Raw genomic sequence first — 23,108 nt, forward strand, 5'->3', positions numbered from 1 at the left:
CAAGCATTACTTTGAGCATGGCTTACAATGACAACCCAATAATGGCTTATTTCATATGTTATTGGGATGGGTAACATGATATTAATTCTGATTACTAGCTACCTTAGCACTGTAAGCCAACAAATAATGTTGTAGTTACGCTGTTACTACACATACAAAGCATTAGCTTCTGTTAGCTAGACTTACAAACATTACTAGAATTCTGCTGATAAACTACTGTGGCTCTCATTTCTGCTATGTTATTTTTTCTTTTTGAGAGCAGTACTTCTAACAAACACACAATGCACCACTTCTGTACAGACCTTAACTCCAGCAAGCTAACATCACACACCAATTGTATGTTTGTATGTGTGGCAAAATTAGTGTCACAAAGAGTTAGAGAACAGTTTACTGTTTGCGTAATTTTTTGACAGTTAAAAAAAACAGGGGGGAAACATATCTATTCTGGCTTGGGGGCAGATAACAAAAAGAACATCATTGCATGTATTTCAAATTCTAAGGATTGACTAATAGATTGTTTGTGCAAAGGCTGTCCAATGTAAATAACTTCCATCTTTATATGTTAAAATAAATGCATTGGAGTTATGAGTGGGTAGTAATTATTATTCTAAAAAGTATAAGGGCTCCCCCAAATAGTCAACTAAGCACTGGTTGACCAAAAAAAAAAAATCATTAGCACACCAAAATTGATTTGGTCTGGATAACAAGGATAACCCCCAAGAAGGTCACATGCAAACTTTGCAAGAAAAACTATCACTCATCCGTGACGAACAGGACTTCCCACCTTAGCATGTAAGTGACGTTAGCCTAGCTATCTGCCCATGTTCCGACAGTCTCCTTTCTGATTTTTTCTGACACATTCATAATTAGAATCTGAAATAATTTGCTGGTCTCATTAACAGACTGCAGACTTATAGCATGCGGCTGTGCGCGCTTGTAAATAAATGGTTATTAATTATTAATTATGTTATTCAGTCGGTGAGGCTATACTTGGGGGGGTGTATTTAAACGCCGATTAGTCGACTAATCGCTCTAAATGACAACTAATGGTCGACCAAGAAGATCATCGGTGGGGGCAGCCCTAGTAGTAATTATTATACTTTGACAAAGGGCAAAAGCCAACCCCAATGATGACTTGATTAAGGGTTTTACTTTTTGCACATACTGTTTATGTTGCTTATAAGATTGAAGTGATGTGTATTTGCTGAATGGTAGAATCGGATACATTACAACAATACAGATAGAACAATAACTGACCTTGACTGACTTCATAATTGATACTGATAAGAAACTCTCAAAAAAGGAGTGCCCCAATGACTAAGCCTTGGTGGCTAAATGCCAGAAACTTTCAAGCTAAAAACTTGGAGTCGTAGAAGCCAAAAAAAGGAAATACTTCTACATATCGACTCAAAAAATAAACAGAACCGCACATTTGAGTCTAACAAGCAGAAACCCTTAGTGTACATCTCTTTCTCTCTCTCATTTTCTGTCTCACTGTCTTTGCTCCTAGTTCTCTCATGCACGCTATCTCAGGAGACAAAATAAAAGTGGCTTTCTGGAATGAAAGCGTAACTGCAGAAATCAGCCCTTTCTCCCCAGCCTTCCTTTGTGTATGTGTTTATGTGTGTGAAGACAGTCAGATGCACTCTCTTCTCCTCTTTTGATCAGTGACATGGTGACTCCTGATATACCAAGGCCCTATGTGATCAATAAGGGCTTGGGCTGCACAACGGGAAAGCAAATAAATGCTGTGCCTCCAGATACAAAGTAGGTATCTAAAGACTGCGAGAGCAAAATAGAATTGTAGCCCTGAGTTAAGTGCTACGCTTAATTATTTATCTTCTAATTACATCATTACATGCATGTATACACACAGTATACAAAGACACCGCAGCAGCTAGATTAGATCAAGACGATGAATGTTGTTCTTATTTACCTATCTAACACATTCCTGCATAGAAATACACATACAATCAGGGAAATAAAGAAACGCATTGGCATATATATGAACAAAACACATGTATAAAAAGGCGTACATCAGGGACAGCGGTTGCAAGGGAGGTGAGGGGATTAAAGCCAAAGAATGCTTGCGACATTTACAATGCATAACATTAGAGGCAGCAGTGAGAAGGTGTGGCTGAGGGGAGTAAAGCAAGATTTATATTCAGAGGACAAATCTTGGCAGGCATGGAGTACCTATGTTAAGAAGCGTCAGGAGAGGAGGGGGATCGTATTGATGAGGAAGTCCAGGAAAGATGCGTGTGGGTGCAGGATTGTTGTCCTGTGGGGATGCTCTTTCTACAGCAGCAATATGGGGCTCAGACAGCGGATTAGTGTTTGTGCTCCATAATCAATTTGCTGTCTGGATCCCATTGCACACAACCCCTAAACAACCACTCCTCGTTTGATCCTGCTAAATCTTTCTCCTTGTGCTCCTTCTTTCACCAATTTCACTTCATGTCCTTTTCACCTTTTGTTTGTTTCCCCTTCAAACCTTAAGATGGTCAATCTCTGTCGCTCAACCACTATAATAAACTCACAAACGGAGCTGTTCTTATTTTCGGTTTACCTCTGCAAAAGTCCCTATTCTCTTAGTATTTCTCTCCAAAAAAGTGTCATTTTCCAATAGCCACGATCTGCTGTGCAGATTCTGCACCAACTGCATTTCAGGGCAATACAGGGGACTTTGGGAGTAATTATATCAGAGAGTGTGTGTGCAGAGATTTAGAGGTTAACCTCGACCAAGGGCAAACTATTAGCTCCATCTCACCCTTGGGTCCAAGCTCGCTGCCATCTGCTCCAGAGCGGGGTCATAATAGGAGCCGACCAATCAATAACATATTACATGTTGGCACCGTGCGCCAGCCATGGTCATACTTTCTTTGCTTGTTAAAAGCAAGGCACATTACACTCCAGAGAGGAAATACAGTCAATTTCCCATAAGCAGGTGGTACCGCAATATCAATAGTAGAAAGTGAAATTAAAAATGTTATTTCTGATTGAAGAAAACACTCCTGATGCCCATCAAAAGCATATTTATGGCATGCAAGGAATGTTCCTGTATTCAGCCTTTGCCTTACATAAAGTCTCACAGAAAATAAGGTTCTTTTCTCTGAGGACAGATGTGCAGCCATTTGCTGAAGGTGTCCGAGTATGTGTGTATGTGTGTCAGCAGAGGGGGAAGAGTACTTTGAAATGACAGCAAGGAGGAGAAACAGAGACAGCAGGTGGTGCTAGGAGCACTCCTGCAACGCATGAAGGAGGCAGATCAGTTTTTTGTATCAACAGATCAATAAGTGTGAGACTGGGAGAGGACTATCCATTTCGGATTGTCTGACACGGACGGACATAAAGGTTAAGGGCACAGGCTAGAAAAAAAAAGAAACTGAAATCCAGCTGTAAATGCAGCTAAAATATAATATGGCTTCCATCTGTCTAGTCCAGTTTCTCAACCTCCCTTGCACGTACCTGAAGGCACACATAATCAGCTTTGGCATAATACTAATGTATATACTATGCTGTATCAGAGGGCGAGACTTGACCTTGCTAATAACACAACAGCTTGTCTTATTAAAGTGCACTCATATACTGTATGCATACATATAAACACACATACACACAACTCCAGCAAGTCAGCCCCAGTCCACAGCCTTCTTATTGGAGCAGGCAGATTGTCACCTCTTCTGATTCCAGCGGGCATACACAGATGAAAGCTACTAATTGCCTTGCTGGGGCATCGACGTGACTCGCATGTGACCGGATAGGTTTGGGAAGCTTTATGTGCATAGGTGGTGGTGTGTCTGTAGTGAATTTGTAAGCTGCTTGAGTGACTGACTATAAGAGGGCGAAAAAGACTTGGAGGGTGTGTGTGTGTGTGTCTATTATTATGCAAGATGAATACTCAGTCTCACTCACTCTCTGGTTGTTGTGGGCACCAGCAACCTGAGTGAGGAGGTTTTGAGGGGTCCTTAGTGCCAGCTAAATTATCCTATCATGGAAGGGTGAAAATGAATCACACTGGCAATCTTACCTTGGCCTGGCCTCAATGTCGTGCTGAAAGAAAGAAAGAGAGAGAGAGAGAGAGAGAGAGAGAGAGAGAGAGAGAGAGAGAGAGAGAGAGAGAGAGAGAGAGAGAGAGAGAGAGAGAGAGAGAGAGAGAGAGAGAGAGAGAGAGAGAGAGAGAGAGAGAGAGAGAGAGAGAGAGAGAGAGAGAGAGAGAATAAAACACGATCAAACAATATCTTTGCACAGGTGTTGTAGATAACAAATAAAAAAAGTAAACAACATAATTTACATCAAGCCGGTCCACAGCTGGTGTGGCTCTTAATCTGACCAATTAATTTTCACTTTCATCCATCAGTGGGGCTCATGTATATTCAATAGCTTTTAAAGGAGCAGACTGGAACATAGCAACACGTGAGCCGCAAACATTATTCACATGCTGGCTTTTCTGTACAATTGTGATTTGGGGCTTCGAAAGATTGTTTGCATGTCAAAATGATGGACGTGATTTATTGACTGCCAGTATGTGACGGCAACACAAACATTGCAAACAAAAGGTTTATTCTTCTGCCAGATGAAAAATTAAATCACATTTCAGATTCTGTCAATTTCCACAAGATGTATTAATGAGTTCTTTCACAAGGCCTACCCATAGCATTTCAATTATAGCTTTGAATATACACCTCAGTATTCTGCATGCCAAACGCACAGCTCCGGTATCCATGCACTGCACTTGAAATCACTGTCATGTACTAAAGCCAAACTACTTGTTATACCATTCCTAATCTCAATTGGTTTATTTTCGGCCAAGAGGACCTTGAGCACAAGATGGTCTCTTTTGTTATCTTTAATATTCTGCCCAGCACTGACTTTACTGCAGCATTGGACCTTGACTACCAGTGCTCAGATGGCTGTGCCAGAACGGAATTTTGACACCGTGTAACTAGCAGAGTCTTGAAGGCATTGGGTCCTTGGCAGCACGGCAAATGAGAGGAGAGCTGACGAGTGGACGCTGTGAAGCACTGACTGGCTGTCTGCCTCACTAACTTAGATTTGGCTCTCATTTGAATTAGCTTCCGATCTGGACAAATACCTAGTTTCAAATATTGGAACTCTGTGACTGAGAGCAAAACTAACAATCAGCAAAGAAGCTCTCTGACTGGTTGCTGTAAGGCTGCTTCTTTTTCTGTTTCTCCAATGCTTGGTTGGTTAATTGACCTATTATTTGTTGATAGCTAATAGTGGCAGGTCTCAAGTGACGCTAAGGGAGGAAGACATACAAAAAACCTTTTCAGTCTGCTTAAAATTTGAACTGAAAATCCACTGTCTCTTTTTTAAATCTACCAGATGTTATACACTAAGAAACCTTAAAGTGAAAATGTGACGTATTTCTTTTAAAACAAATTTGTTTCCCGGGTATTAATATTTTTGAGAGATTCATTTAGGCCACAACCCATAACTGGACTGTACATGTGATATCATTATCAATAGTAATTACTCAATTTATTCCCAAGTGAGCAGTTTCTACACTTCAGGGGAATGCTTGCGTATTAAAGTAGAATACCTATGTTTTATTATCAATTCCCCCAACTAACAAGTTAATGCCCTGATAATGCCTTGCTATCTGCCCTGACATTATCATCAATACTAACAGGGCAGTCATTCTTGGAGATTTTTTAAAAACTTTTTTTTCAATATGGCATAGTCTATGCAAGTAAATGTTTAAACTAGTAATGCACACTGTATTTATTTTATATTTGCTTTGATTATATTACAACAATAAAAAGAGAATGTTGTTATAGTCCCAGTTGTGTGCTTTGTTTTCATTTGGTCCAATTAAACTGTTTTTTTTTCCAGTGCCATTGCCCGCAAAATAGAAAAAGATATGATGTTAGAAAGATGCTGACGGATATGGAGCTTTGTTCCCACTGTAATTACCACAGTTACTTTGCAACAGAATAGACAAAAATCATACCTTCGTGGCTGAATAATACCAAACCAAAATTATTCCCATGACTTAGGGCAGTTCAATGATAGCCAAGTTAACTATCTTGCTAACTAGCTAGAAAGCAAGCTGAGCAGGCAAAAATGACCTATATTGTGCAAGACGAAAGATGTAGTTCACTGAGTGATTGCACACCGTGGCCCTCATTTATCAATCTTTCGTGAAAACAGGCGCAGATCTGAGCACAGAATTGGTCGTACGACAGGGCACAATGAGCAGGCCTTGATAAATGCGGCGGCATTTCAATCGTCATTAACATGTTACGCCCTTAAATATTCCTGGTAAGGAGGCCTCGCCCACTGAGGTTAAACATGGAGAGAAGAAACACTGGTAAGAAAAGAAACTTCTCCGACACAGAGATCGGCATCCTGACATCCGAGATGGAGCAACACGTTTAAAAGCGATAGCTTGGCATCACAAATCACCTGTACATTTATCGAGTGGTAGTTTTTGCGATTGATGAATGCGTAATCATCCATGGATGGTGCCTTCAGACGCACATGAGTACAATCAATTGCTCCAACCACAATTTTTAGATTTTTTATTAGTTTTAAGAATCCGTTTTGAACTGTTCTTAATATGTCACATGCTTAATGACAGCTGAGGTTTGTTAATAATTTTCAGCCAGATTTTGCTGTGCTGCACCGCAAATACACAGGCTCAAATTTGCGTACACGATCTCAGACCTGATGTGAGATTTGATCGTAGCTCCCACTCACGTCCAAATTGATAAATGCCGAAGTTTGCGTGGAAATGGTGGTACGCATGTTTTTCTGCCGTACATTTGTTTGATAAATGAGGGCCCATATGTGTAATTCATGGCACAATTTAAAAGCAATCAAAAAATAATTGGTTTCTCGCCTCTCACTACCATTCATATTTTCCCAAGGTCCCTTGGGGTCCACTGGAAGGGGAGGGACTACACCCCTCTATAGTGACTTGAGTCACACCTGAGTCAGGGCTGACAGTGCTGCAGACTTCTAATGCCTGACTGATGAGACATTTTGGCTTTGTTTTTTATCTTCTGTCTGTGTACCAGTCAGAACCCGAAGGAAGATCATTGTATTCCCACTGACATAGAAATATATTTTTGATTACCATATAATCAAAAGGGAATGTTCAAGTAAACACACCCCATGGTTGTACAAATGAGTACTGTACCTACTGGCACTTTTTGATGAAAATGTGGCGAATATTTTGATAATAAATGGATTCAGACTAAAACAAAGTCACTTAATATATTCTCCCTCTGGCTCCCACTGATTGGTCAATTTTCTGAATGTTTTTCTCATCCCCGCTGACCCTCTTTAGTGTGTGTATGTGTGTCTACACCTTTATGTTCCTGTGCCTGCATTAAAAGAAACACGAGAGATTATTAACTGAACTCGTGGTAATTTGTTTATTTGACCTAAAGCAAAAAGACTCACCTCAATTATGCGGTTTATTCTTCGGGGAGCAGTTTAAGAATGTTTTTTCATGCAGGTGAGAAACATTTTACATCAGAGTTGCTCCATTTCACAGGCTTGCGGTTAGATGGCTGCAGTATGTGAGCTTGATATTCTTACAAAGAAGAAACCACTTTTCTTAACTGGCTCCGAAGATGCTGGTCTTTTCTTTTACAAAGTTGGAATAAAGGCACAACTTCCAAAAAGTGCTGGAGGCTATGACTGTAGCTGTCTGGCACACAGCATTAAGTTGTGCTTTACATGAGGTGAAATAAACAACATCCAAAACAGCACACAGGGTCAACATATCTAAATGTGTATTTTCAGTCAAACAAAGCCGAAGGCAATGGCTTGGTTTCAGTGGAGTCCATTTATTGTTTTATCTAGTATCAAATCACCTTTTATTATGGTTTTATTCATGGGTTCCAAACACTACTTCAAGTACAACACTTTTGTAACAATGATTAGTAGATCAAGACAAACTTAAATCTATTCAAAATATGAGTAGTGGTTGCTTTCCTTCTTTTCATACATTAAACACTTTGTTCTTTTCAACACTGCTGGCAAGACAAAACATCCCTGTGAGCTCTGTAAGACTTGTCATTTTTTAACAACTACTATAACCAATGAACCAAAACAATTATTGGTGGATTAATCAAAAATGACATTGTTTCAGCTAAAGCATCTTAGACAAGGTAATACCCTACACAGTTTAGCAGAACTGCAGTAAAGAGGCAAGTGAAGGATTGTAGTTCAAACTGCCACCATGAGGCCGACAGACTAACCGTGATAGAGTGAGGGCGCAAGTGGGAGAATTAATGTTTGAGCCAGTTGTTCTCTGGATCAATGAGGCTCTCTACACATTCTAAATGTTTTACCAAGGATAAGAACTGCTGCAGGTGTTGGCCACTTCAGGTGGACTTGACGCAGCCAACTGTTTTGGTAAACCCCCCGATCCATTCTGCTTTTCCCCTTAAATCTCAGACAACTTCCTTTGAACATTTAAATGTGACATCATGCTGGATTACTAAACTGCTGAATAAGTCTCCTCTCTACACCCACACGCACCTCTCCTGTGACCATACATTTCCAAATAACACTGCCCACTCCAGCAATAACTAACACAAGAACAAACAGGGTAACTGGCGGTATTCAATTAGGGCCTTAATGATCTGGGCCCACCATGGATTCATTTCTCAGCTAGAAAAGCAATCTGCTCCATCAGCTACCACCATTACTGCAGCCTCCCTGGTCATAGCATCACCGGGGAACACTCAAGCCTCCTTTCCTGACTGTGGTGAGTTAAATATAGAAAGTGATAAATTGACCAATGGGATATTTTAATTTAGGAAGCAGTGAAATACTCCACTTCAATGTTCAAATGAGAGATGAGGGTGTGAAGTGCTATTCTATGTTATATATGTAAATGTTTATATGACTTATACACTACATAACTGCAAACATGCAGTACTCAGTCAAAGTAAGGTTCTAAGGGGCACACAGTATTCAGCTGTTGTGTTCATAGCTGACAAATACTGTAGCCAGAGGAAAAACATAGTTATTCTTATGCTTCATCAGCCTACAGCTCAGGGTCTAACTATCTGTATGACACTGACACAGCTGACTGTACGAAAGGAAAGCTGAATTTCTCTACATGAACATAATGTGTGCTCGGGTAAATACGGCCCATCTCTTCTTTCATTTGGAACAAAGCTGTGTATAGTTGCACCTGTTTACCATATTTATTTTTGCCATAATGACTATGCAGCAGATGCCTTGGTCATTAGAAAGATAATCCTTTAAGTTGAATGCCTGCTGGAATAAAACATCCATGGCTGCAGGCATCCACTCTGCTTAGCTGTCTTAAAGCTAGGCACCTGTGTCCAGTTGCATGAACTACCTTAAGTTTGTCTCTTATGCGGAATATTTCCCTAAGTCAAGGGTTCATTTAGGAGTGTTGCAGAAAGCCTCATAAGTTGTTGCTTTCTCTTGCCTCTTTGAAAAGTAGAACCCTACTGCCGTACCAACTAGGCGTCTTTTCCAGGGACTTGACCGGTGTCCTCTCAATGGCCAGCAGAGCTAGGCTGCTTAAACGGCCTTGGCCCAGCTGGAGCTGCTGCACCAGGCTACTGTGAAGTGTGACCGCCTGTAAGTGTGAGTGATAGTGACGGGGGAAGAAGCTCCGCAGCTGCAACTGATCATTGGGAAAGAAACCGCAGAGTTACAGAACAGAGTCGCAAAACACAACGCTAGTTTGTTTTTAACAAAGACAAAGTCGCTGGGGATCGGTAAAGTCTCCGGATCAGTTCAGAACAATGGAATGAAAATCTTGGAAAATGCTCCGGTGGATGTTTATTCTTCAAGATCGCTAACCGCTCATTTATGCAGAAGCTGTGCGTCTGGGCAAGCCCACTGTCCCATAGACCCCCAGAGACGCTGAGCGTCCGATGGGCGGGAGAAAGCCCAACATTTATCCAATGACCATCTAGTTCACTGCAGTGGAACAACCCGCTCTATGCTTCCCCATTGAAGTCAGTAGAAGATGAGCGTCCGACTGTGTAAAACGCTGTGGTGCTGTGGGGATGAATGAGAAGGAAAATTCGCCGGTTACCTGTGATAAGTAGCTGATTCTGAACAAAAGATGAAGGCTTTCTAGTGCGTATTTAGTCAATGAAATGTCCACACAGCATTACATAATTCTCCACTTTTCTTTTTTTTTTTGGTGACATTTTAGGGGAAGCTTAGCTTCCCTTGCAGTCTTAGAGCAATCGCCACTGGTGCGCATAAGTGTTTGGACTGATGCTTTGACAGTAGTTACTGTCAAATTGCAGCATGTTACCTTCAGTTACCATGGTTACACTTCACTCACAACGTTGCAAGCATTATTGTTCATGGGTTGTGCAATTGGACGGATTCAGTACTTTGGCTACATCACAGGTTGTTTTTTGTTTTTGTCATTTTATTTTGCTAATATAACTATCTGCCTCTGAAGAATGAGTGAGTGCTGCTACTCAGCAAGCAGTGGAGACAGCTTATTCTCACATACATTAAGGATTTATTTCAACCGCATCAGAGTTGCTTTTGGTTGGAAAAGAGGAAAGATGGGTTTGGTGAGTTGGATTTTGTTTCTGTCCAGTTTGAATGAAGTGTGTTTTATCATGAGTTAATCCCTTACAACTTTGAGGAAGGTCCTAACGAGGACATTCTTGCAACGCATTAGTAAAACTTCCGCGTGTAACCTTTTTCTCTTTTTGTCTAAGGCGTCCTTAAATAAAAATAGGGTAACATTAGTCCAAGTAGTTCTATGAAATCAGGTACAGGGACTTACCAGCAAGAACATTTCTAAGTTAGATCACATCACGAGCAATTTGAGACAGGTATTGTTGCTACTGAGTGTATGTTAGAAATTATGAATGATGTACAGCTTGCACTGTAAGGTTGGATACACACAATCAGCAACACAAGCTTTCTGCTGGCAGGCAAATTGTTTGTAATTGTTTATTGACAATGCAATAGTGGCCAGTTTTACAAGGCTTCCCTTAGTAGCGACGTTGGCAGCGGACCTCTGTGTTTAAAGTTTACATTAATTAATCATTGACCCTGTTTTCCTGTGTTCTTTCAAAGTGCGCTCAGCGCTCATCTGGTGATATGACATGATGTTATCATTTAAAAAGGTCCTGTGTGTGACACTTTCTATGTGTTAACCCATGCAGGTTAGCAAAGTTACAGCTATCTAGCTAATTTTAGCTTGCTTTCTTGCTAATGTTAGCTCACCAAAACCTAAGCTGACTGTGGCTCGTCTGTGCGACATGATGAACCTACCGTCGGTTGCTTTGTGGTGCTGGCTGATGGACTGATTTGCAAACAGCAAGCTAGCGTTATTGTAAATATGATTGTAATATTGTACTTTTTACGCCCACCAGTGTCGCTGATAACAAGGGTTTTCTCAAAGTTACACAGAGAAGCTTTAAGGTGTCAACTTTGGTCGATTAGGGCCTCAAAATCAAACGTATTGGATTTTATTCATTTTGGTATTGACCGGTAAGTCTCTACAAAAAAAAATGTTCACAATAAGCTAAGACTTATGTAAAGTAGGTTTGTAACTAACTTCCACCTCTGAATCAAGTGGATCCAGTATAAGTGGTCAGACAAGTTCACAAAGGTAAAAAGTGTGAAGGTTAGATTGTCTCAGGGATGAAAAACCTCATTAACCTCATTACTTTCACAAAGACGTCACCTTAGATTCAGAGGGTCATATTTGAGTGACACCTTTAACCAGTATAAGACTGTAGCTTATGTAAAGCGATAATATGAAGATAAGAAGTTGAAATTGTGTGTTTTGCAGTAGCTGAAGTGTCCAAGCTTTAAACGTCACATCATATCATTTATGGCATGCTTTTTATCAACTACTTTTCTACCTACTGTAACTGTGCATTATACAAAAGCAGAATAAGGAGAACAAGAAAGGAAGGTTCTTCTCACCTGCACTCTGTGTGGTGGTGCTGCTGCGAGAGCCTCTGCTGCCACCGCAGGACCGAGAGCCTCGGCCTGCTCCAGCAGGCACAGCTGGTGTGTGATGTTGGCCATCTCTTCCTGCAGGCGCTCGGTTTCCACAGAAATCTCTGCGATTTTCTCAGCAGCGGATGCCGTCAGGAAGGCCTCTTTGAGGTCTACCAGATGAAGGGTCCTTTTCTCCTCAAGACGCACCAGTCTGCGGAGCTCATCGAACTGGCTGTTCACATAGGCCTCAAGCTCCTCTGTTGACATCTAAGATATGTAGATGAGGTACAGGAGACAGAGAGGAAGAGGGCATGAGTGATGGATTGAACTATGAGTAAAGGAAGTCCACAAGTTTCCAAGATGGAAAGATAACTAAAATAACTAAAATAACTAAAAAGGAAGTCAAAATAGGGTATAAATTGAACATCCAAAATGCGAAATGGAAAAATGCATATGGAATGAACACAGTAAAGACGCCGCACAGATTTCTGTTTTTTTACTTTGACATGTGAATATTATTTTAATAAGCCTAGTGGTCTGTGTCATGCAGTAGCTAATTGATAGGATAAAGCACATCCCCTTGAGGTTCACTCCATGCATCCCGTCTGTAGATAGAGACCTCAGAGGCGCCTTCCTCTACAGCAAGCCATCTGTTTAGCTTTCAAGGCAACTGAACTGCTCACTGAGATACCCTTTTTATTCCATTTCCCTGTTCCCCGATGAAGCTGTCTTTAGCTTTGACTCATTACATTAAGACACCTCAATAAACAGGTGCCTCCAAACGATCCTTCCCACAGAGATAGCTCCAACTCCAACACAGATGCTGTCATGAGCTAAAACACCCCAAAGTCCCTTGTCATGATCTCTGCTCCTGAATATGTTATAATAGATTCAAGCTGCTCAGTCTTTTCTCCTTCCTTGAGCAGAACTTCACTCCTTTCGATCCGTTTTATCTTGATTCCCCTTAGCCTCCCTTCCTCCAGTGAAGCAAGGAATCATCAGTCTTTACTGAGGTTGGCAGAGGCACAGCCCCTAGGGGCCCAAACTTTTATCGTGTATATGCCATTTCTGCACAAGCAATCAGATTCTCCAAGTTGGCCGTTAAACCAAGCGCAAGAAATAACTTTTTTTTTTTTATTTACTTTCTTCGTATGAGCAGAAAAAAATGTGTGCATCGTTCATTCTGAATCAGAGTGACTTAGTTAACGTCTTATTGGAAAGCAAAGAGCAGTTTTCTCTTTTTGCTTCACCAAAACCAATACCCTGAATATATGTCTGATGAATTAGGAACAATAAATTACAACTGAATTGGACTTGCAACATGTCCCGTTCCTTTATTCAGATCCTGAAATGTGTTTGTGAATGTGAAAGTTTGGAGAGAATTACGCACACGTTTTCCAAATCTATCTTTCTACACCTTTGGTGGTTCTTATGCTTAAACACACAGATCAATAAAAGGAAGTGCTCAAATAAAATAAATCCTGTTAAATTACAAAAAATCCTGACTAAATCTTCTAGAGGACTAATCAATTTAAACGTGAGCAGTGAACACTTAAACACGCATTAAGAAATTACAAGGCATTTACTTCCTTATTTTGTACTGGGAAAAGAAGTTTATGCTTAAGCTGTTGCTCATTTCTTATCTCAGTCGTATTGCTTTAAGTTGCAGTTGATTGAGGTGTCATGGACACCATGATGGATCAACATATTCAATATTCAAGTCCAATTCTCCTGCAAATCTAAATAATCCTTTCAAATATTCATTTTTAAAGGCTTTGACATCTGCTAGGCATTTACATGTATAATCAGCCAAGTGGAATTAATCTGTCTGTCAATTTGTTCAATGATATCTAGGCTACAGTATAAATTATTATTAATAGCTAGCATTAGCAGTAATTACTTCATTAGTCAATTGTTATTGCAGGCGAGCCTGCTCTTTCGAAGCCCTCCGTCTTGTCACTTTGTTGACCTTTATTTTTTGTTACGCTGTTTTGTAAACTACACACACACACACACACACACACACACACACACACACACACACACACACACACACACACACACACACACACACACACACACACACACACACACACACACACACACACACACACACACACACACACACACACACACACACACACACACACACACACACACACACACACACACACACACACACACACACACACACACACACACACACACACACACACACACACACACACACACACACACACACACGTTGTTACGTACCCAAGTGGATTTGCATCATAATATAGGTGACATTTGCTTATGCAATCATAGTGATAAAAAGCAAGCCCATTGCAAGATCCCAAGCTATTGTTTGTATTTGGAGACAAGGTCAAGAACGACCCTCTAGCGATCCACTTCCGTGTGTTGGTACAGTTGGTTTTCACAACATTTACATAATGTACCTGAGTAAACATGAACCATACTCAAGACAACCTTTTCAGAAAAACCCGGGCACAGATAGACGAACTGTGCTTGGGTACGGTGTTCATGCTAGTCAAAAGAACTGGACTTTGGGGCAATTGTCCTGGTATCCGGGCCTAGGTCGCTTATGGACTTTTCTCTACTTGTGCTGCAAAAGTGCAGCAAAGTTTCAGAGAATGGAGAGAAAGCACTTAGCATAAATCATAAAGAACAAAGCAACAACATGAAAAGGGCAGACAGATATTGTAACATAAAACTTATCAGTTTTATGATCTGTCATCAAACTGACACATTCCATCACCACATCTCCCAATCTCCAGGGACTCCACAGAGCCCCCTGTAGCAGATGGAGGGCGTGATCCTGGATCTGTGCTCTTTGTGTATGTGGAGCAGGAGGCCCTCTGCCCTTGGACCTTTCACTGTGCAACAGAGTCTCTCTGAGAATTTGTCCAGCTAGTAAGGAAGGAGCATTCATGCGTGCTAATCTTAATTTGCATTGCTGCAAGCTGAGACCATGAAATGACGCCTCAGGAGAGACAGCGGCACGCTGCTTACAAGGGCAGAGTCAGAGTAAGGACAGGGGAGAGAAAGCAGAGGTAGGACATCAGGCTAGCAGATTAAGAAAGCTTATTTCTGTTTCAAGCAAAAGGTAGAACGTTAGGCAAGCAGATTTGGGGAGCCAAATTATTTTTCAGTCATGTTTCTAACATAGCTTGCATTATAACTGTAGAAGGTAGGATCTGTGGTTGTGACTTGCTCAAAATAAAATACTTATTAGACTTCGCACGAACATTTTACATGATTACAATCTAGCAAGACACTCAAACAGAATTAACTTCACACACTAGTGTATTTTGTGCCTGACTATAAATAAGGTTGTGCCTCTCATTAGTGCTGATGAAATAACTGCAGAAACAGAACCAAAGCCCTAGGGAATGAAAATATAGCAGTGTTAAAAGAAGAAGAAATACAGTGTTTTGCATTACTTTGGTGAGACATCAGGACGCACTAAAATGGAAAACTAAAGTAATCTGGAAAAAAAAGCTCACAACAAATATCAAAGTGGCCTCTGATTTTAATCTTAATCTCTCCACCTGCACAGACACTTGAGTGGGTCCACCAGTGCGAAAGCGGAGGAAGGCATTCTAATTTCTCATTAACTCCCAAAGTTTCAATAGACACCAAATGTCTCTTTCAAAACTGCATGATAATAAGACATCAATGGTGCAGACAAAATAGTGCCATCTTGGACTTGAATATTTCCCTGTATTTAAGCATCCTGCAGCAGCAATGAAGTGATGAAAAATGCAGATGCAGAATATATATTTTTAAATTGGCATAGAGAGACAGGAATGACTCCCTGCCAACTTTGATGCTTCTTAAGGAGACATTTTGGAGCACTAGAGTTCAAAGGGTTAACTTTCTTTGAAATCAGCGCCAGTCCTGCTGCTTATTTGGAAGTCTGTTTTGTGTGATGCTTTTTTAAAAAGGCTTAAAAAACATTAATAGAACATTAGAAGTAAATGGATTTGAACTGCCCTTGCCCTTGGCAATAGTGGCCCTGTTCCAAGTGAACACTACTCTCTCACGCTCTGTTTTATCTCTTCCAGAAATTAGATTCTCCAATTAGACCTCTAACACAACACAGGGTTTTCATTTGAAAAACAGTAGCTCTTCAAAAATCATTGATAAGAAAGGGATATAATATAAGAGATGTTAAAAGAGGGAGAGGGAAAATGAGACAGGATGCCTTTGGTTTTTATAACAGCAGAGTTTCAATATCCAGCACCTTTTTATTGGTTTTGAGTGAGGCAATGTCAGCCAAGCAACTTTCTGGGGAATGATACCGAGTAATTCAATTAAAATGCTGTGAGTGGAGATAGAAAAGGAATGACAGCCTTAAAGAGCAATGGGAGAGGGGGTAGCTAGAGGAAGAGGGGGAGGAGGAAGAAAAGGACGAGGTAGAGAAGGACAAGAAAAAGCAGGATGAATAAACCTTACAGCATCAGCCAAGTCTTTTCATGCCTCTCCCGTCTGTTCCTCAGCCTCGGCTCCCTGAGACAGCTTTAATGTGTCTGCTGCTCTTGTAGATTTTATGAGGCAGGGAAAATGGATGGAGCTACACATACACGTTTGTGAGTGGGCTGATGATGCCGTGCTGCTTCCAGATATCCGACTCTTCTCCCTGTAGCTGCGGAGAGTGACTCTACGGGCAGCGTGTCCCAGACGACACCCTGCCCCGGCATAAAGTGAATAAATAAAACATGAGAGCGGGATAAATATGCTGACTACCTGCTGTCCTGGTCTGAAGCCACAACATGCTTCACGTATCATTCCCAGCTCTTTGTCGATGGGAAACGCAAGCTGACGGGCTGGACGCTGACAGCAATCTAGCCCCAGCATGTTATGTTACGCTTCTGGTCCTCCATTAATATGTATGCAGGCTCATCACTGTTTTTTTTTTTGCATTATATTCCATTCCCCTGTGAAGAACAGAGATATGAGGTTTGAGAGATTAAAATCTCCACACCTGCAGCAAAGTACATAATTAAGCAGGCTAGAATTAACAAGCAAACACCGGCTACGGGTTAAATTCACCCTTCACCTCATCACAGACAACTGCTCACATCTCTTCCTCTCTGAATTCCTTTCGGACGTTGATACCACACAACTTTACCTCCTCACTCACACACTCTCACACAAACTTTGCTCACCTGGAGCAGTCACTCTGATGGTTGCCTGTCATGCATAATAAGAAACATTGGCATTTGAGAGTGCAGACAGGAGACACTGACAAATCCACATTATGGTCTCACACAGCGGCCTGTGAGTGAGCAGGTAAGTGGTATTTTGCAGAGCACACTGCGACGCTACAGTGGAACAGCACAAAACTAAATGTCCAAAAAGTCCTTGGGGCAGCATTGATATTTCAGTATGATAATAGACATGAACTCGGGTGGGGTGCCAGCTGACAGTAAAAGTGTTACCACTCTCAGGCCAGTCAAATTAACCTTATACATTATGCCACTGTGCTGGGGTCACATCTCTGCAGGTACTGAGCAATGCTCCTGTGCGCCACTGCTCTCCAGTGGGTTCAGACACAGTATTATAAGCAGAGTATAAGGCAGAACAGGCGTTGCAGGTGTGGTTGAGAGAGCAGGTGCAGCCGCTGTCGACGGTAAATAGCTGAGACCGTAGCTGTGACCTGATCCTGTCGCTCACTGTTACATCTCTCACTGCAAAACACGTAACTGTCTGCGGTCAGGTTTTATTTTCAATGAGAGAAGGTGCCCTCAATATGGCATCTGTAATGGAAATACAGCCACCGTTTTCAAGGTTGACTTGTCGTGGAAATTCAGTTTGCAGCTTTTGTTTTGGTTGATATCAAGGGAAAGGTGCAAATGTGCGAAATTGCACCAGGCACCCCACTTTTCAGATGGCAACCTGGTGAAGGGTGGACAAAAATGTTGAAATAGGATCATTAATTCAACTAGTGACCCTTATGTCTACGTTTCACATGACTGAGACAATCTGAGTGGCACAAACAAATTCCTGTCACTTCCCCATCCCTCAATAACTACCATGAAACGTCTTTTGCACTACGCTGCACAAGTCCCATCAGTATAAAACGAACACTTCGACCTCACTGGTATGAGTACAGAGGGGTAGGGCTTGGTGATATGACATTCATATTGTCAAAACTATATGTAATAAATATATTTACTATATATATGTTACCGTTGCGATGTCGAAAAACCAGCAGCTGAAGCTGGTTATGGCAATATTAACGTCATGTGGGTGATGCTTTATGTTCTCACACTTGAACATTATGTTCATTTTGCACAAATATTCTTAATTAAATGAGACCATACTTAGTACTTTAACCCTTTGTTAAGTATTTTAAGTATAAAAAAATAGGCTTTACCATGTGGTTATTTCATATGGAGTATTTATATATTGGATTTCCAGAAAACATACTATATCCTGATATTTTAAAGACATTAAATGACCTATATCGAGATATAGAAGATTTTGGCGAGTGTGAAAAGATTTAAAGTTGTAATCCCTAAGAATTAAGATATTATATATATATATATATATATATATATATATATATATATATATATATATATATATATATATATATATATAGAGAGAGAGAGAGAGAGAGAGAGAGAGAGAGAGAGAGAGAGAGAGATAGAGATATCTATATATACATATCTATATATATATATCTATATATATCTATATATCTATATATAGATATATATACTTGATATACAGAAACTAGTAGTCGTAGCCACGTATAAACTTTATTACATACTCAGGACTCTTTCCCTGTTTCCTCCTGCCCTCCAGATAACGTTACACACATCTGGGAGTGTGTGCACCAGTCATCAGCGGCTTAAAAAAATGACATGACAATACATACCCGATATATGCAATATAGTCTTTTAATACATGCGTAGAAAAGGCCACGATACATTGAGTATATTCCATACATCACCCAGTCTTTATTTCACTCTACTTTATACATGACTATAACTAGATAGTCACTGGGAAAAAACAACCTCTGACTTAGCAAATAAGTGCTGAGTCAAAGAAGTGGCATCATCCTGACAATGACATGTCTCAGTAATCCCACAATGATGCCATCGCTCATACGCTTCAAGTACAATTATGTAAACCCCAATAAGCAAGGTCTGCAATCTGTGAATGGGACGGCATGATAAATGTATGGGTTGAAATAATTGGTTCTCATGTTTACTACCCAATGCCTTTATGACATAATCTCTTTTTAATCCCTCTTTATCTCATTCTAGACTGCTGTGTCTCCACTGCTGCAGTCTCTATACCGCTGCAGTGCTTACTGCTGTACCCACTGAATTAGAAATGAGTAATGGCTCCCTTCCTTTTGAAACCTCAACAGAAACCTACAAAACCAATAAAATGCTATATTCCTCTAGACATAACCAATTTACCTATTGGATTAAAATACTCCTTAAGCTTTTTTGAGACTGAATAAAAATTCTAATCACACATTAATGGTCATCAAATCAGATTGTCAGCTTGGTAGAAAAGCCATGGACTGGGGAAACTGAAATATAAGGAAGCTCTGAAAGAAGGAAGAGTCATGTTGCAGGTGTGGTTGACCTGCACCGTTTGGACATGTACTGACTGAAAAACAGCTTCTTCCCAAGAGCCGGGACCTCTGTTCACCCCCCACTGCCAAAGACTGAAAACCACTGACTGTGAAAATGACCTCACTGACCCACATTCACTACGCACAACACACCTTAATAACATTGCAATACTGCAACTACATCCCATGTTGCTTTTGTATGAAAACTGTACTGTTTTACTGTACTGTAATTTTCTTATTTGTGATTGCTTGTCTTTGTATATATTTTTAATTTAACTAACTTGCCCTTTAATATAATTTATTGAAAATTTGTTTACTTGAACTTTTTATTTCACCTACAGTATGTTTACTTGTACTTATGTTGCACACTGCTAAAAAGCCGCCAAATTGATTTTCATTGTTCTATGTACAATGACAAAGAAATATAAGCACATGAAAAGACTTGGCATTCTGTTATTTTGGGGAAGCCTGTTTCAGTCAAAAGGCACAGATATGATGGGCTATAGTGGGACTTGTCATGCCTGCCCCATTAACTTCAATAGATCTGGCACCAGTGCAACATTCTAATGATGTGGTGACTTTTAGAGTATCCTTGCTGAAGTATGAAATTAGATTCAAAGGCCCCATATTATGCTCATTTTCAGGTTCATACCTGTAATCTGGAAGAACATGTTTACATGCGTTAATGCAAGGAAAAACATTATTTTTCTCATACTGTGTGTCTGAATATACATATCCACCTATTCACACTTTCTACCTATATGTAAATAGTATAGTTGGAACATCACAACCGTACAGAAGTAATGACGGCGACTCAACATCCTTTATAATAATAAAAAAAAGATGGAAATCTCTCTTTTTACAATATGGAACCTTAGAATGTAAAAATAGACCAGCAGGGTGTTAATTTGTTAGGTTGACTGAGACTGCTGCCAAGGAGGTCAAGTCCACTTTTTATTGCTGCAGAGAAATTCTCATTTAATTTGATAAGAGCTCATTTCTAAATGGAAACAGTGGAGATCAAATCCTTTTGGAGGAGTTTTCTAAAAATGGCCCTTGCTGTATAACTCATGTTGAGATTTGACTCAGTATTCAGTGCACTCACCTCTGGGTTGGTCCACTTGGTCTTGATCTTTTCACCCATCTGTTGTGTACAGCCCAGCAGGTCATAACCTTCCCTGCTCTACAGGTGGAGCAGACAAACACACAGTTAACACAACAGAGTACATAAAAGAAAGCACATACACAAGAGATTATCTGTTATTAGTTCATCATTCCAATATTATTTGCTGAGGGGGGCACTTGTGCTTTGTTTATCAGTTTATAAATATACAAAGAAAGACTGGGCCTATTTATAAAAGCAAAAATACATAATTATGTCAGTATTACTGAAAATGTGACAGTCATTTTTGCTCTGCATTTTTTGGAAGATGTTTACAATCAAGAAAAGGCATGGTGCATTACTGGCAGCTCAAAAGGCAATCACAGGCTACATGATCAATTCAATGTGCAGCAATGGGAAATCATATCACCCCTCAGAGATAAAGGGTTCTTTCACATCAATACACTGATACGGTAAGCAGAGTAAAAGCTAGAGTAGGTTTAGAGTAATTAATGTGGCCTTGGGCTGTGTGTTTGACCCCCTTTGTCTCTCATCAATCCATATCCGGCCATGATGTAAGAGACATGTGCTGCTCTACTTTTGTTTTCAGATGTGCAGCCACAGGGTAGAGAACAAAACTCCTGCTCTGGCAATTACAACCAGTAGCACACCATGTGGCTCATTACTACTGTAGCTAAATGCACTGGCTTTGGGTTTCAGTTTAATTTTGGCTTCACAAACAAAACCCTTGACTGTTCAAAATATTAATCCAAAACTAAGTCCTGGTTTCTGATCATATCATACCACTGTTAATTGGTCCTCTGTGCAATAACACAGTCTGCATGTGTTCAGTGTGCTGATAACATCTGACTATAAAACGCTTCTATAATCATCACAAACACTAAGCTCTACAGAACTGAGCCCAGAGTGATAATTAAGTTATTCTTAAAATCCAGCACAGCCTTAGCCCCAGCTTACTGGACCAACTGCAATGCTGCACTGAACGAGTGGTGACTCCCCTGGACCTATTAAATAAGCCTGAAGCAGAAAAAGCCATCTGGGAAATGGAGGAAGAGTGAAGCCAAACGGACCTTGGGATATATTCATAACGTTTCATTTCCATAGGAATTATTTATGTAGCTGGGTAATGGAATCAATGTATTAATGGTGTCATGTGGGTGATCATGAGACATTGTTATGTTTGAAATATTACACTGGTGAGTTGACTTAAAGAGTACAGGACCTACAGCTATTGACATTCTACTTAATACTGAATTTGAAATGCAATCCAGACTGCTCTGAATACATAATGCTATACATTACAGAGCAGTAGATGACGTACAGTAAATCACACTGTGCTCTTCTACCATATAAACCTGTCATGTTTTGAGTTTGTGACCCACCTTCTGCCACACGTAGGCCTCATGCAGGGTGATGATCTCATGCTCACGGTGGTCTCCCTGCACGGCACACACCACACAGATGATCTTCTCATCTGGTTTACAGTAGAGGGAGCCTTCCTGTCCATGCTCCTTGCAGCGCAGTCTCTCTACTGTCACTGTGTCCCTTTTCCCAGCCTCTCCGGCTCCCGCGACTTCCTGCCCTGCTTCTGCACCCTCGGCTCCATCAACCAGCTCAACCTCCCGCTGCAGTCCATTGTGGGCCCCTTCTTTTTCCCCAGCATCGCCACTCTCGCCGCCAATAGCAATTGCCACTGGAAGTATCCCCTGATCAGCTGCTCCGCCCACACCAGCGTCATCCTCAGCTCCATCTCCTACTCTGGAGTCTCTGTGGATGCCAAGTCCATTAGCTTGTGTCCCCTCATGATTGTAAGGCATTATGGGGTGATGCGTGCTGCTGGAATGTCTGTCAGCATGGACAGGACAGAAGGCAAAGCTGCAGGTGTGGCACACATGTGTGGCCGGGTGGGCCTCGTCAGGCTCGCACGCATCACATGACCCGTCCATCTGCGGCAGCTCCTCGTGTTTCAACCCCATATCTCCTTCCTGGGGTTCCCCTTTGTGGTCCATGGTGGCTGATGATAATTCTGGGGATAAGAGGAGTAAATCTTATAGGAGACAAACAGAGTAGAGGACAGGCTATTAATAGCTGTGACCTTCTGTGAACAGCTCTCATATTTACATGGGGGGAAAGTCCAAGATCCTCAGGACTAATCCCCCCTGATATCATACTCCAACAACAGCAGACGATGTATAGAGGGAGGCAAAGTCCACAGGAAACAGCACCCAGAGCACATCATTTGGCAAGGACAGTAAACATGAAGACCCCATCTGCAGTCACTGAACTGCCTTTGTGTGCAAACACACTCACTTTGTTTACTGACTCACAAACTGAAAGTGCTGAGTAGGGCTGTACCCTCTGCATGACTAAACACCTCCCACTGCATGTCATCAGGCCCTGAACTTTACTTTACAATGCTTTGATCATTGTTGA

The 23,108-nt window shown here is 40.9% G+C and overlaps 1 protein-coding gene across 2 annotated transcripts in view; it reads right to left on the reverse strand.

The window, feature by feature from the left end:
* The window catches only part of trim44 (tripartite motif containing 44), a 48,492-nt gene that overhangs the window by 24,899 nt on the left and 485 nt on the right, over positions 1 to 23,108 (reverse strand). The window contains exons 1-5 of one of the 2 annotated variants that reach the window (XM_083916294.1): positions 22,797 to 22,924; positions 22,058 to 22,701; positions 20,658 to 20,735; positions 11,935 to 12,219; positions 4,031 to 4,053 (exon numbers count right to left, since the gene is read on the reverse strand). In XM_083916294.1, coding sequence (XP_083772420.1) covers positions 4,031 to 4,053; positions 11,935 to 12,219; positions 20,658 to 20,735; positions 22,058 to 22,684 — 1,013 coding nt within the window. In that variant the 5' untranslated portion in view covers positions 22,685 to 22,701; positions 22,797 to 22,924. Of the gene's footprint in view, positions 1 to 4,030; positions 4,054 to 11,934; positions 12,220 to 20,657; positions 20,736 to 22,057; positions 22,702 to 22,796; positions 22,925 to 23,108 lie in introns of those variants that run through there. The other variant, XM_083916293.1, reaches the window with a different exon arrangement.

This window comes from Echiichthys vipera (assembly GCF_963691815.1).
Source record: "Echiichthys vipera genome assembly, chromosome: 7".
NCBI lineage: Eukaryota > Metazoa > Chordata > Actinopteri > Perciformes > Trachinidae > Echiichthys > Echiichthys vipera.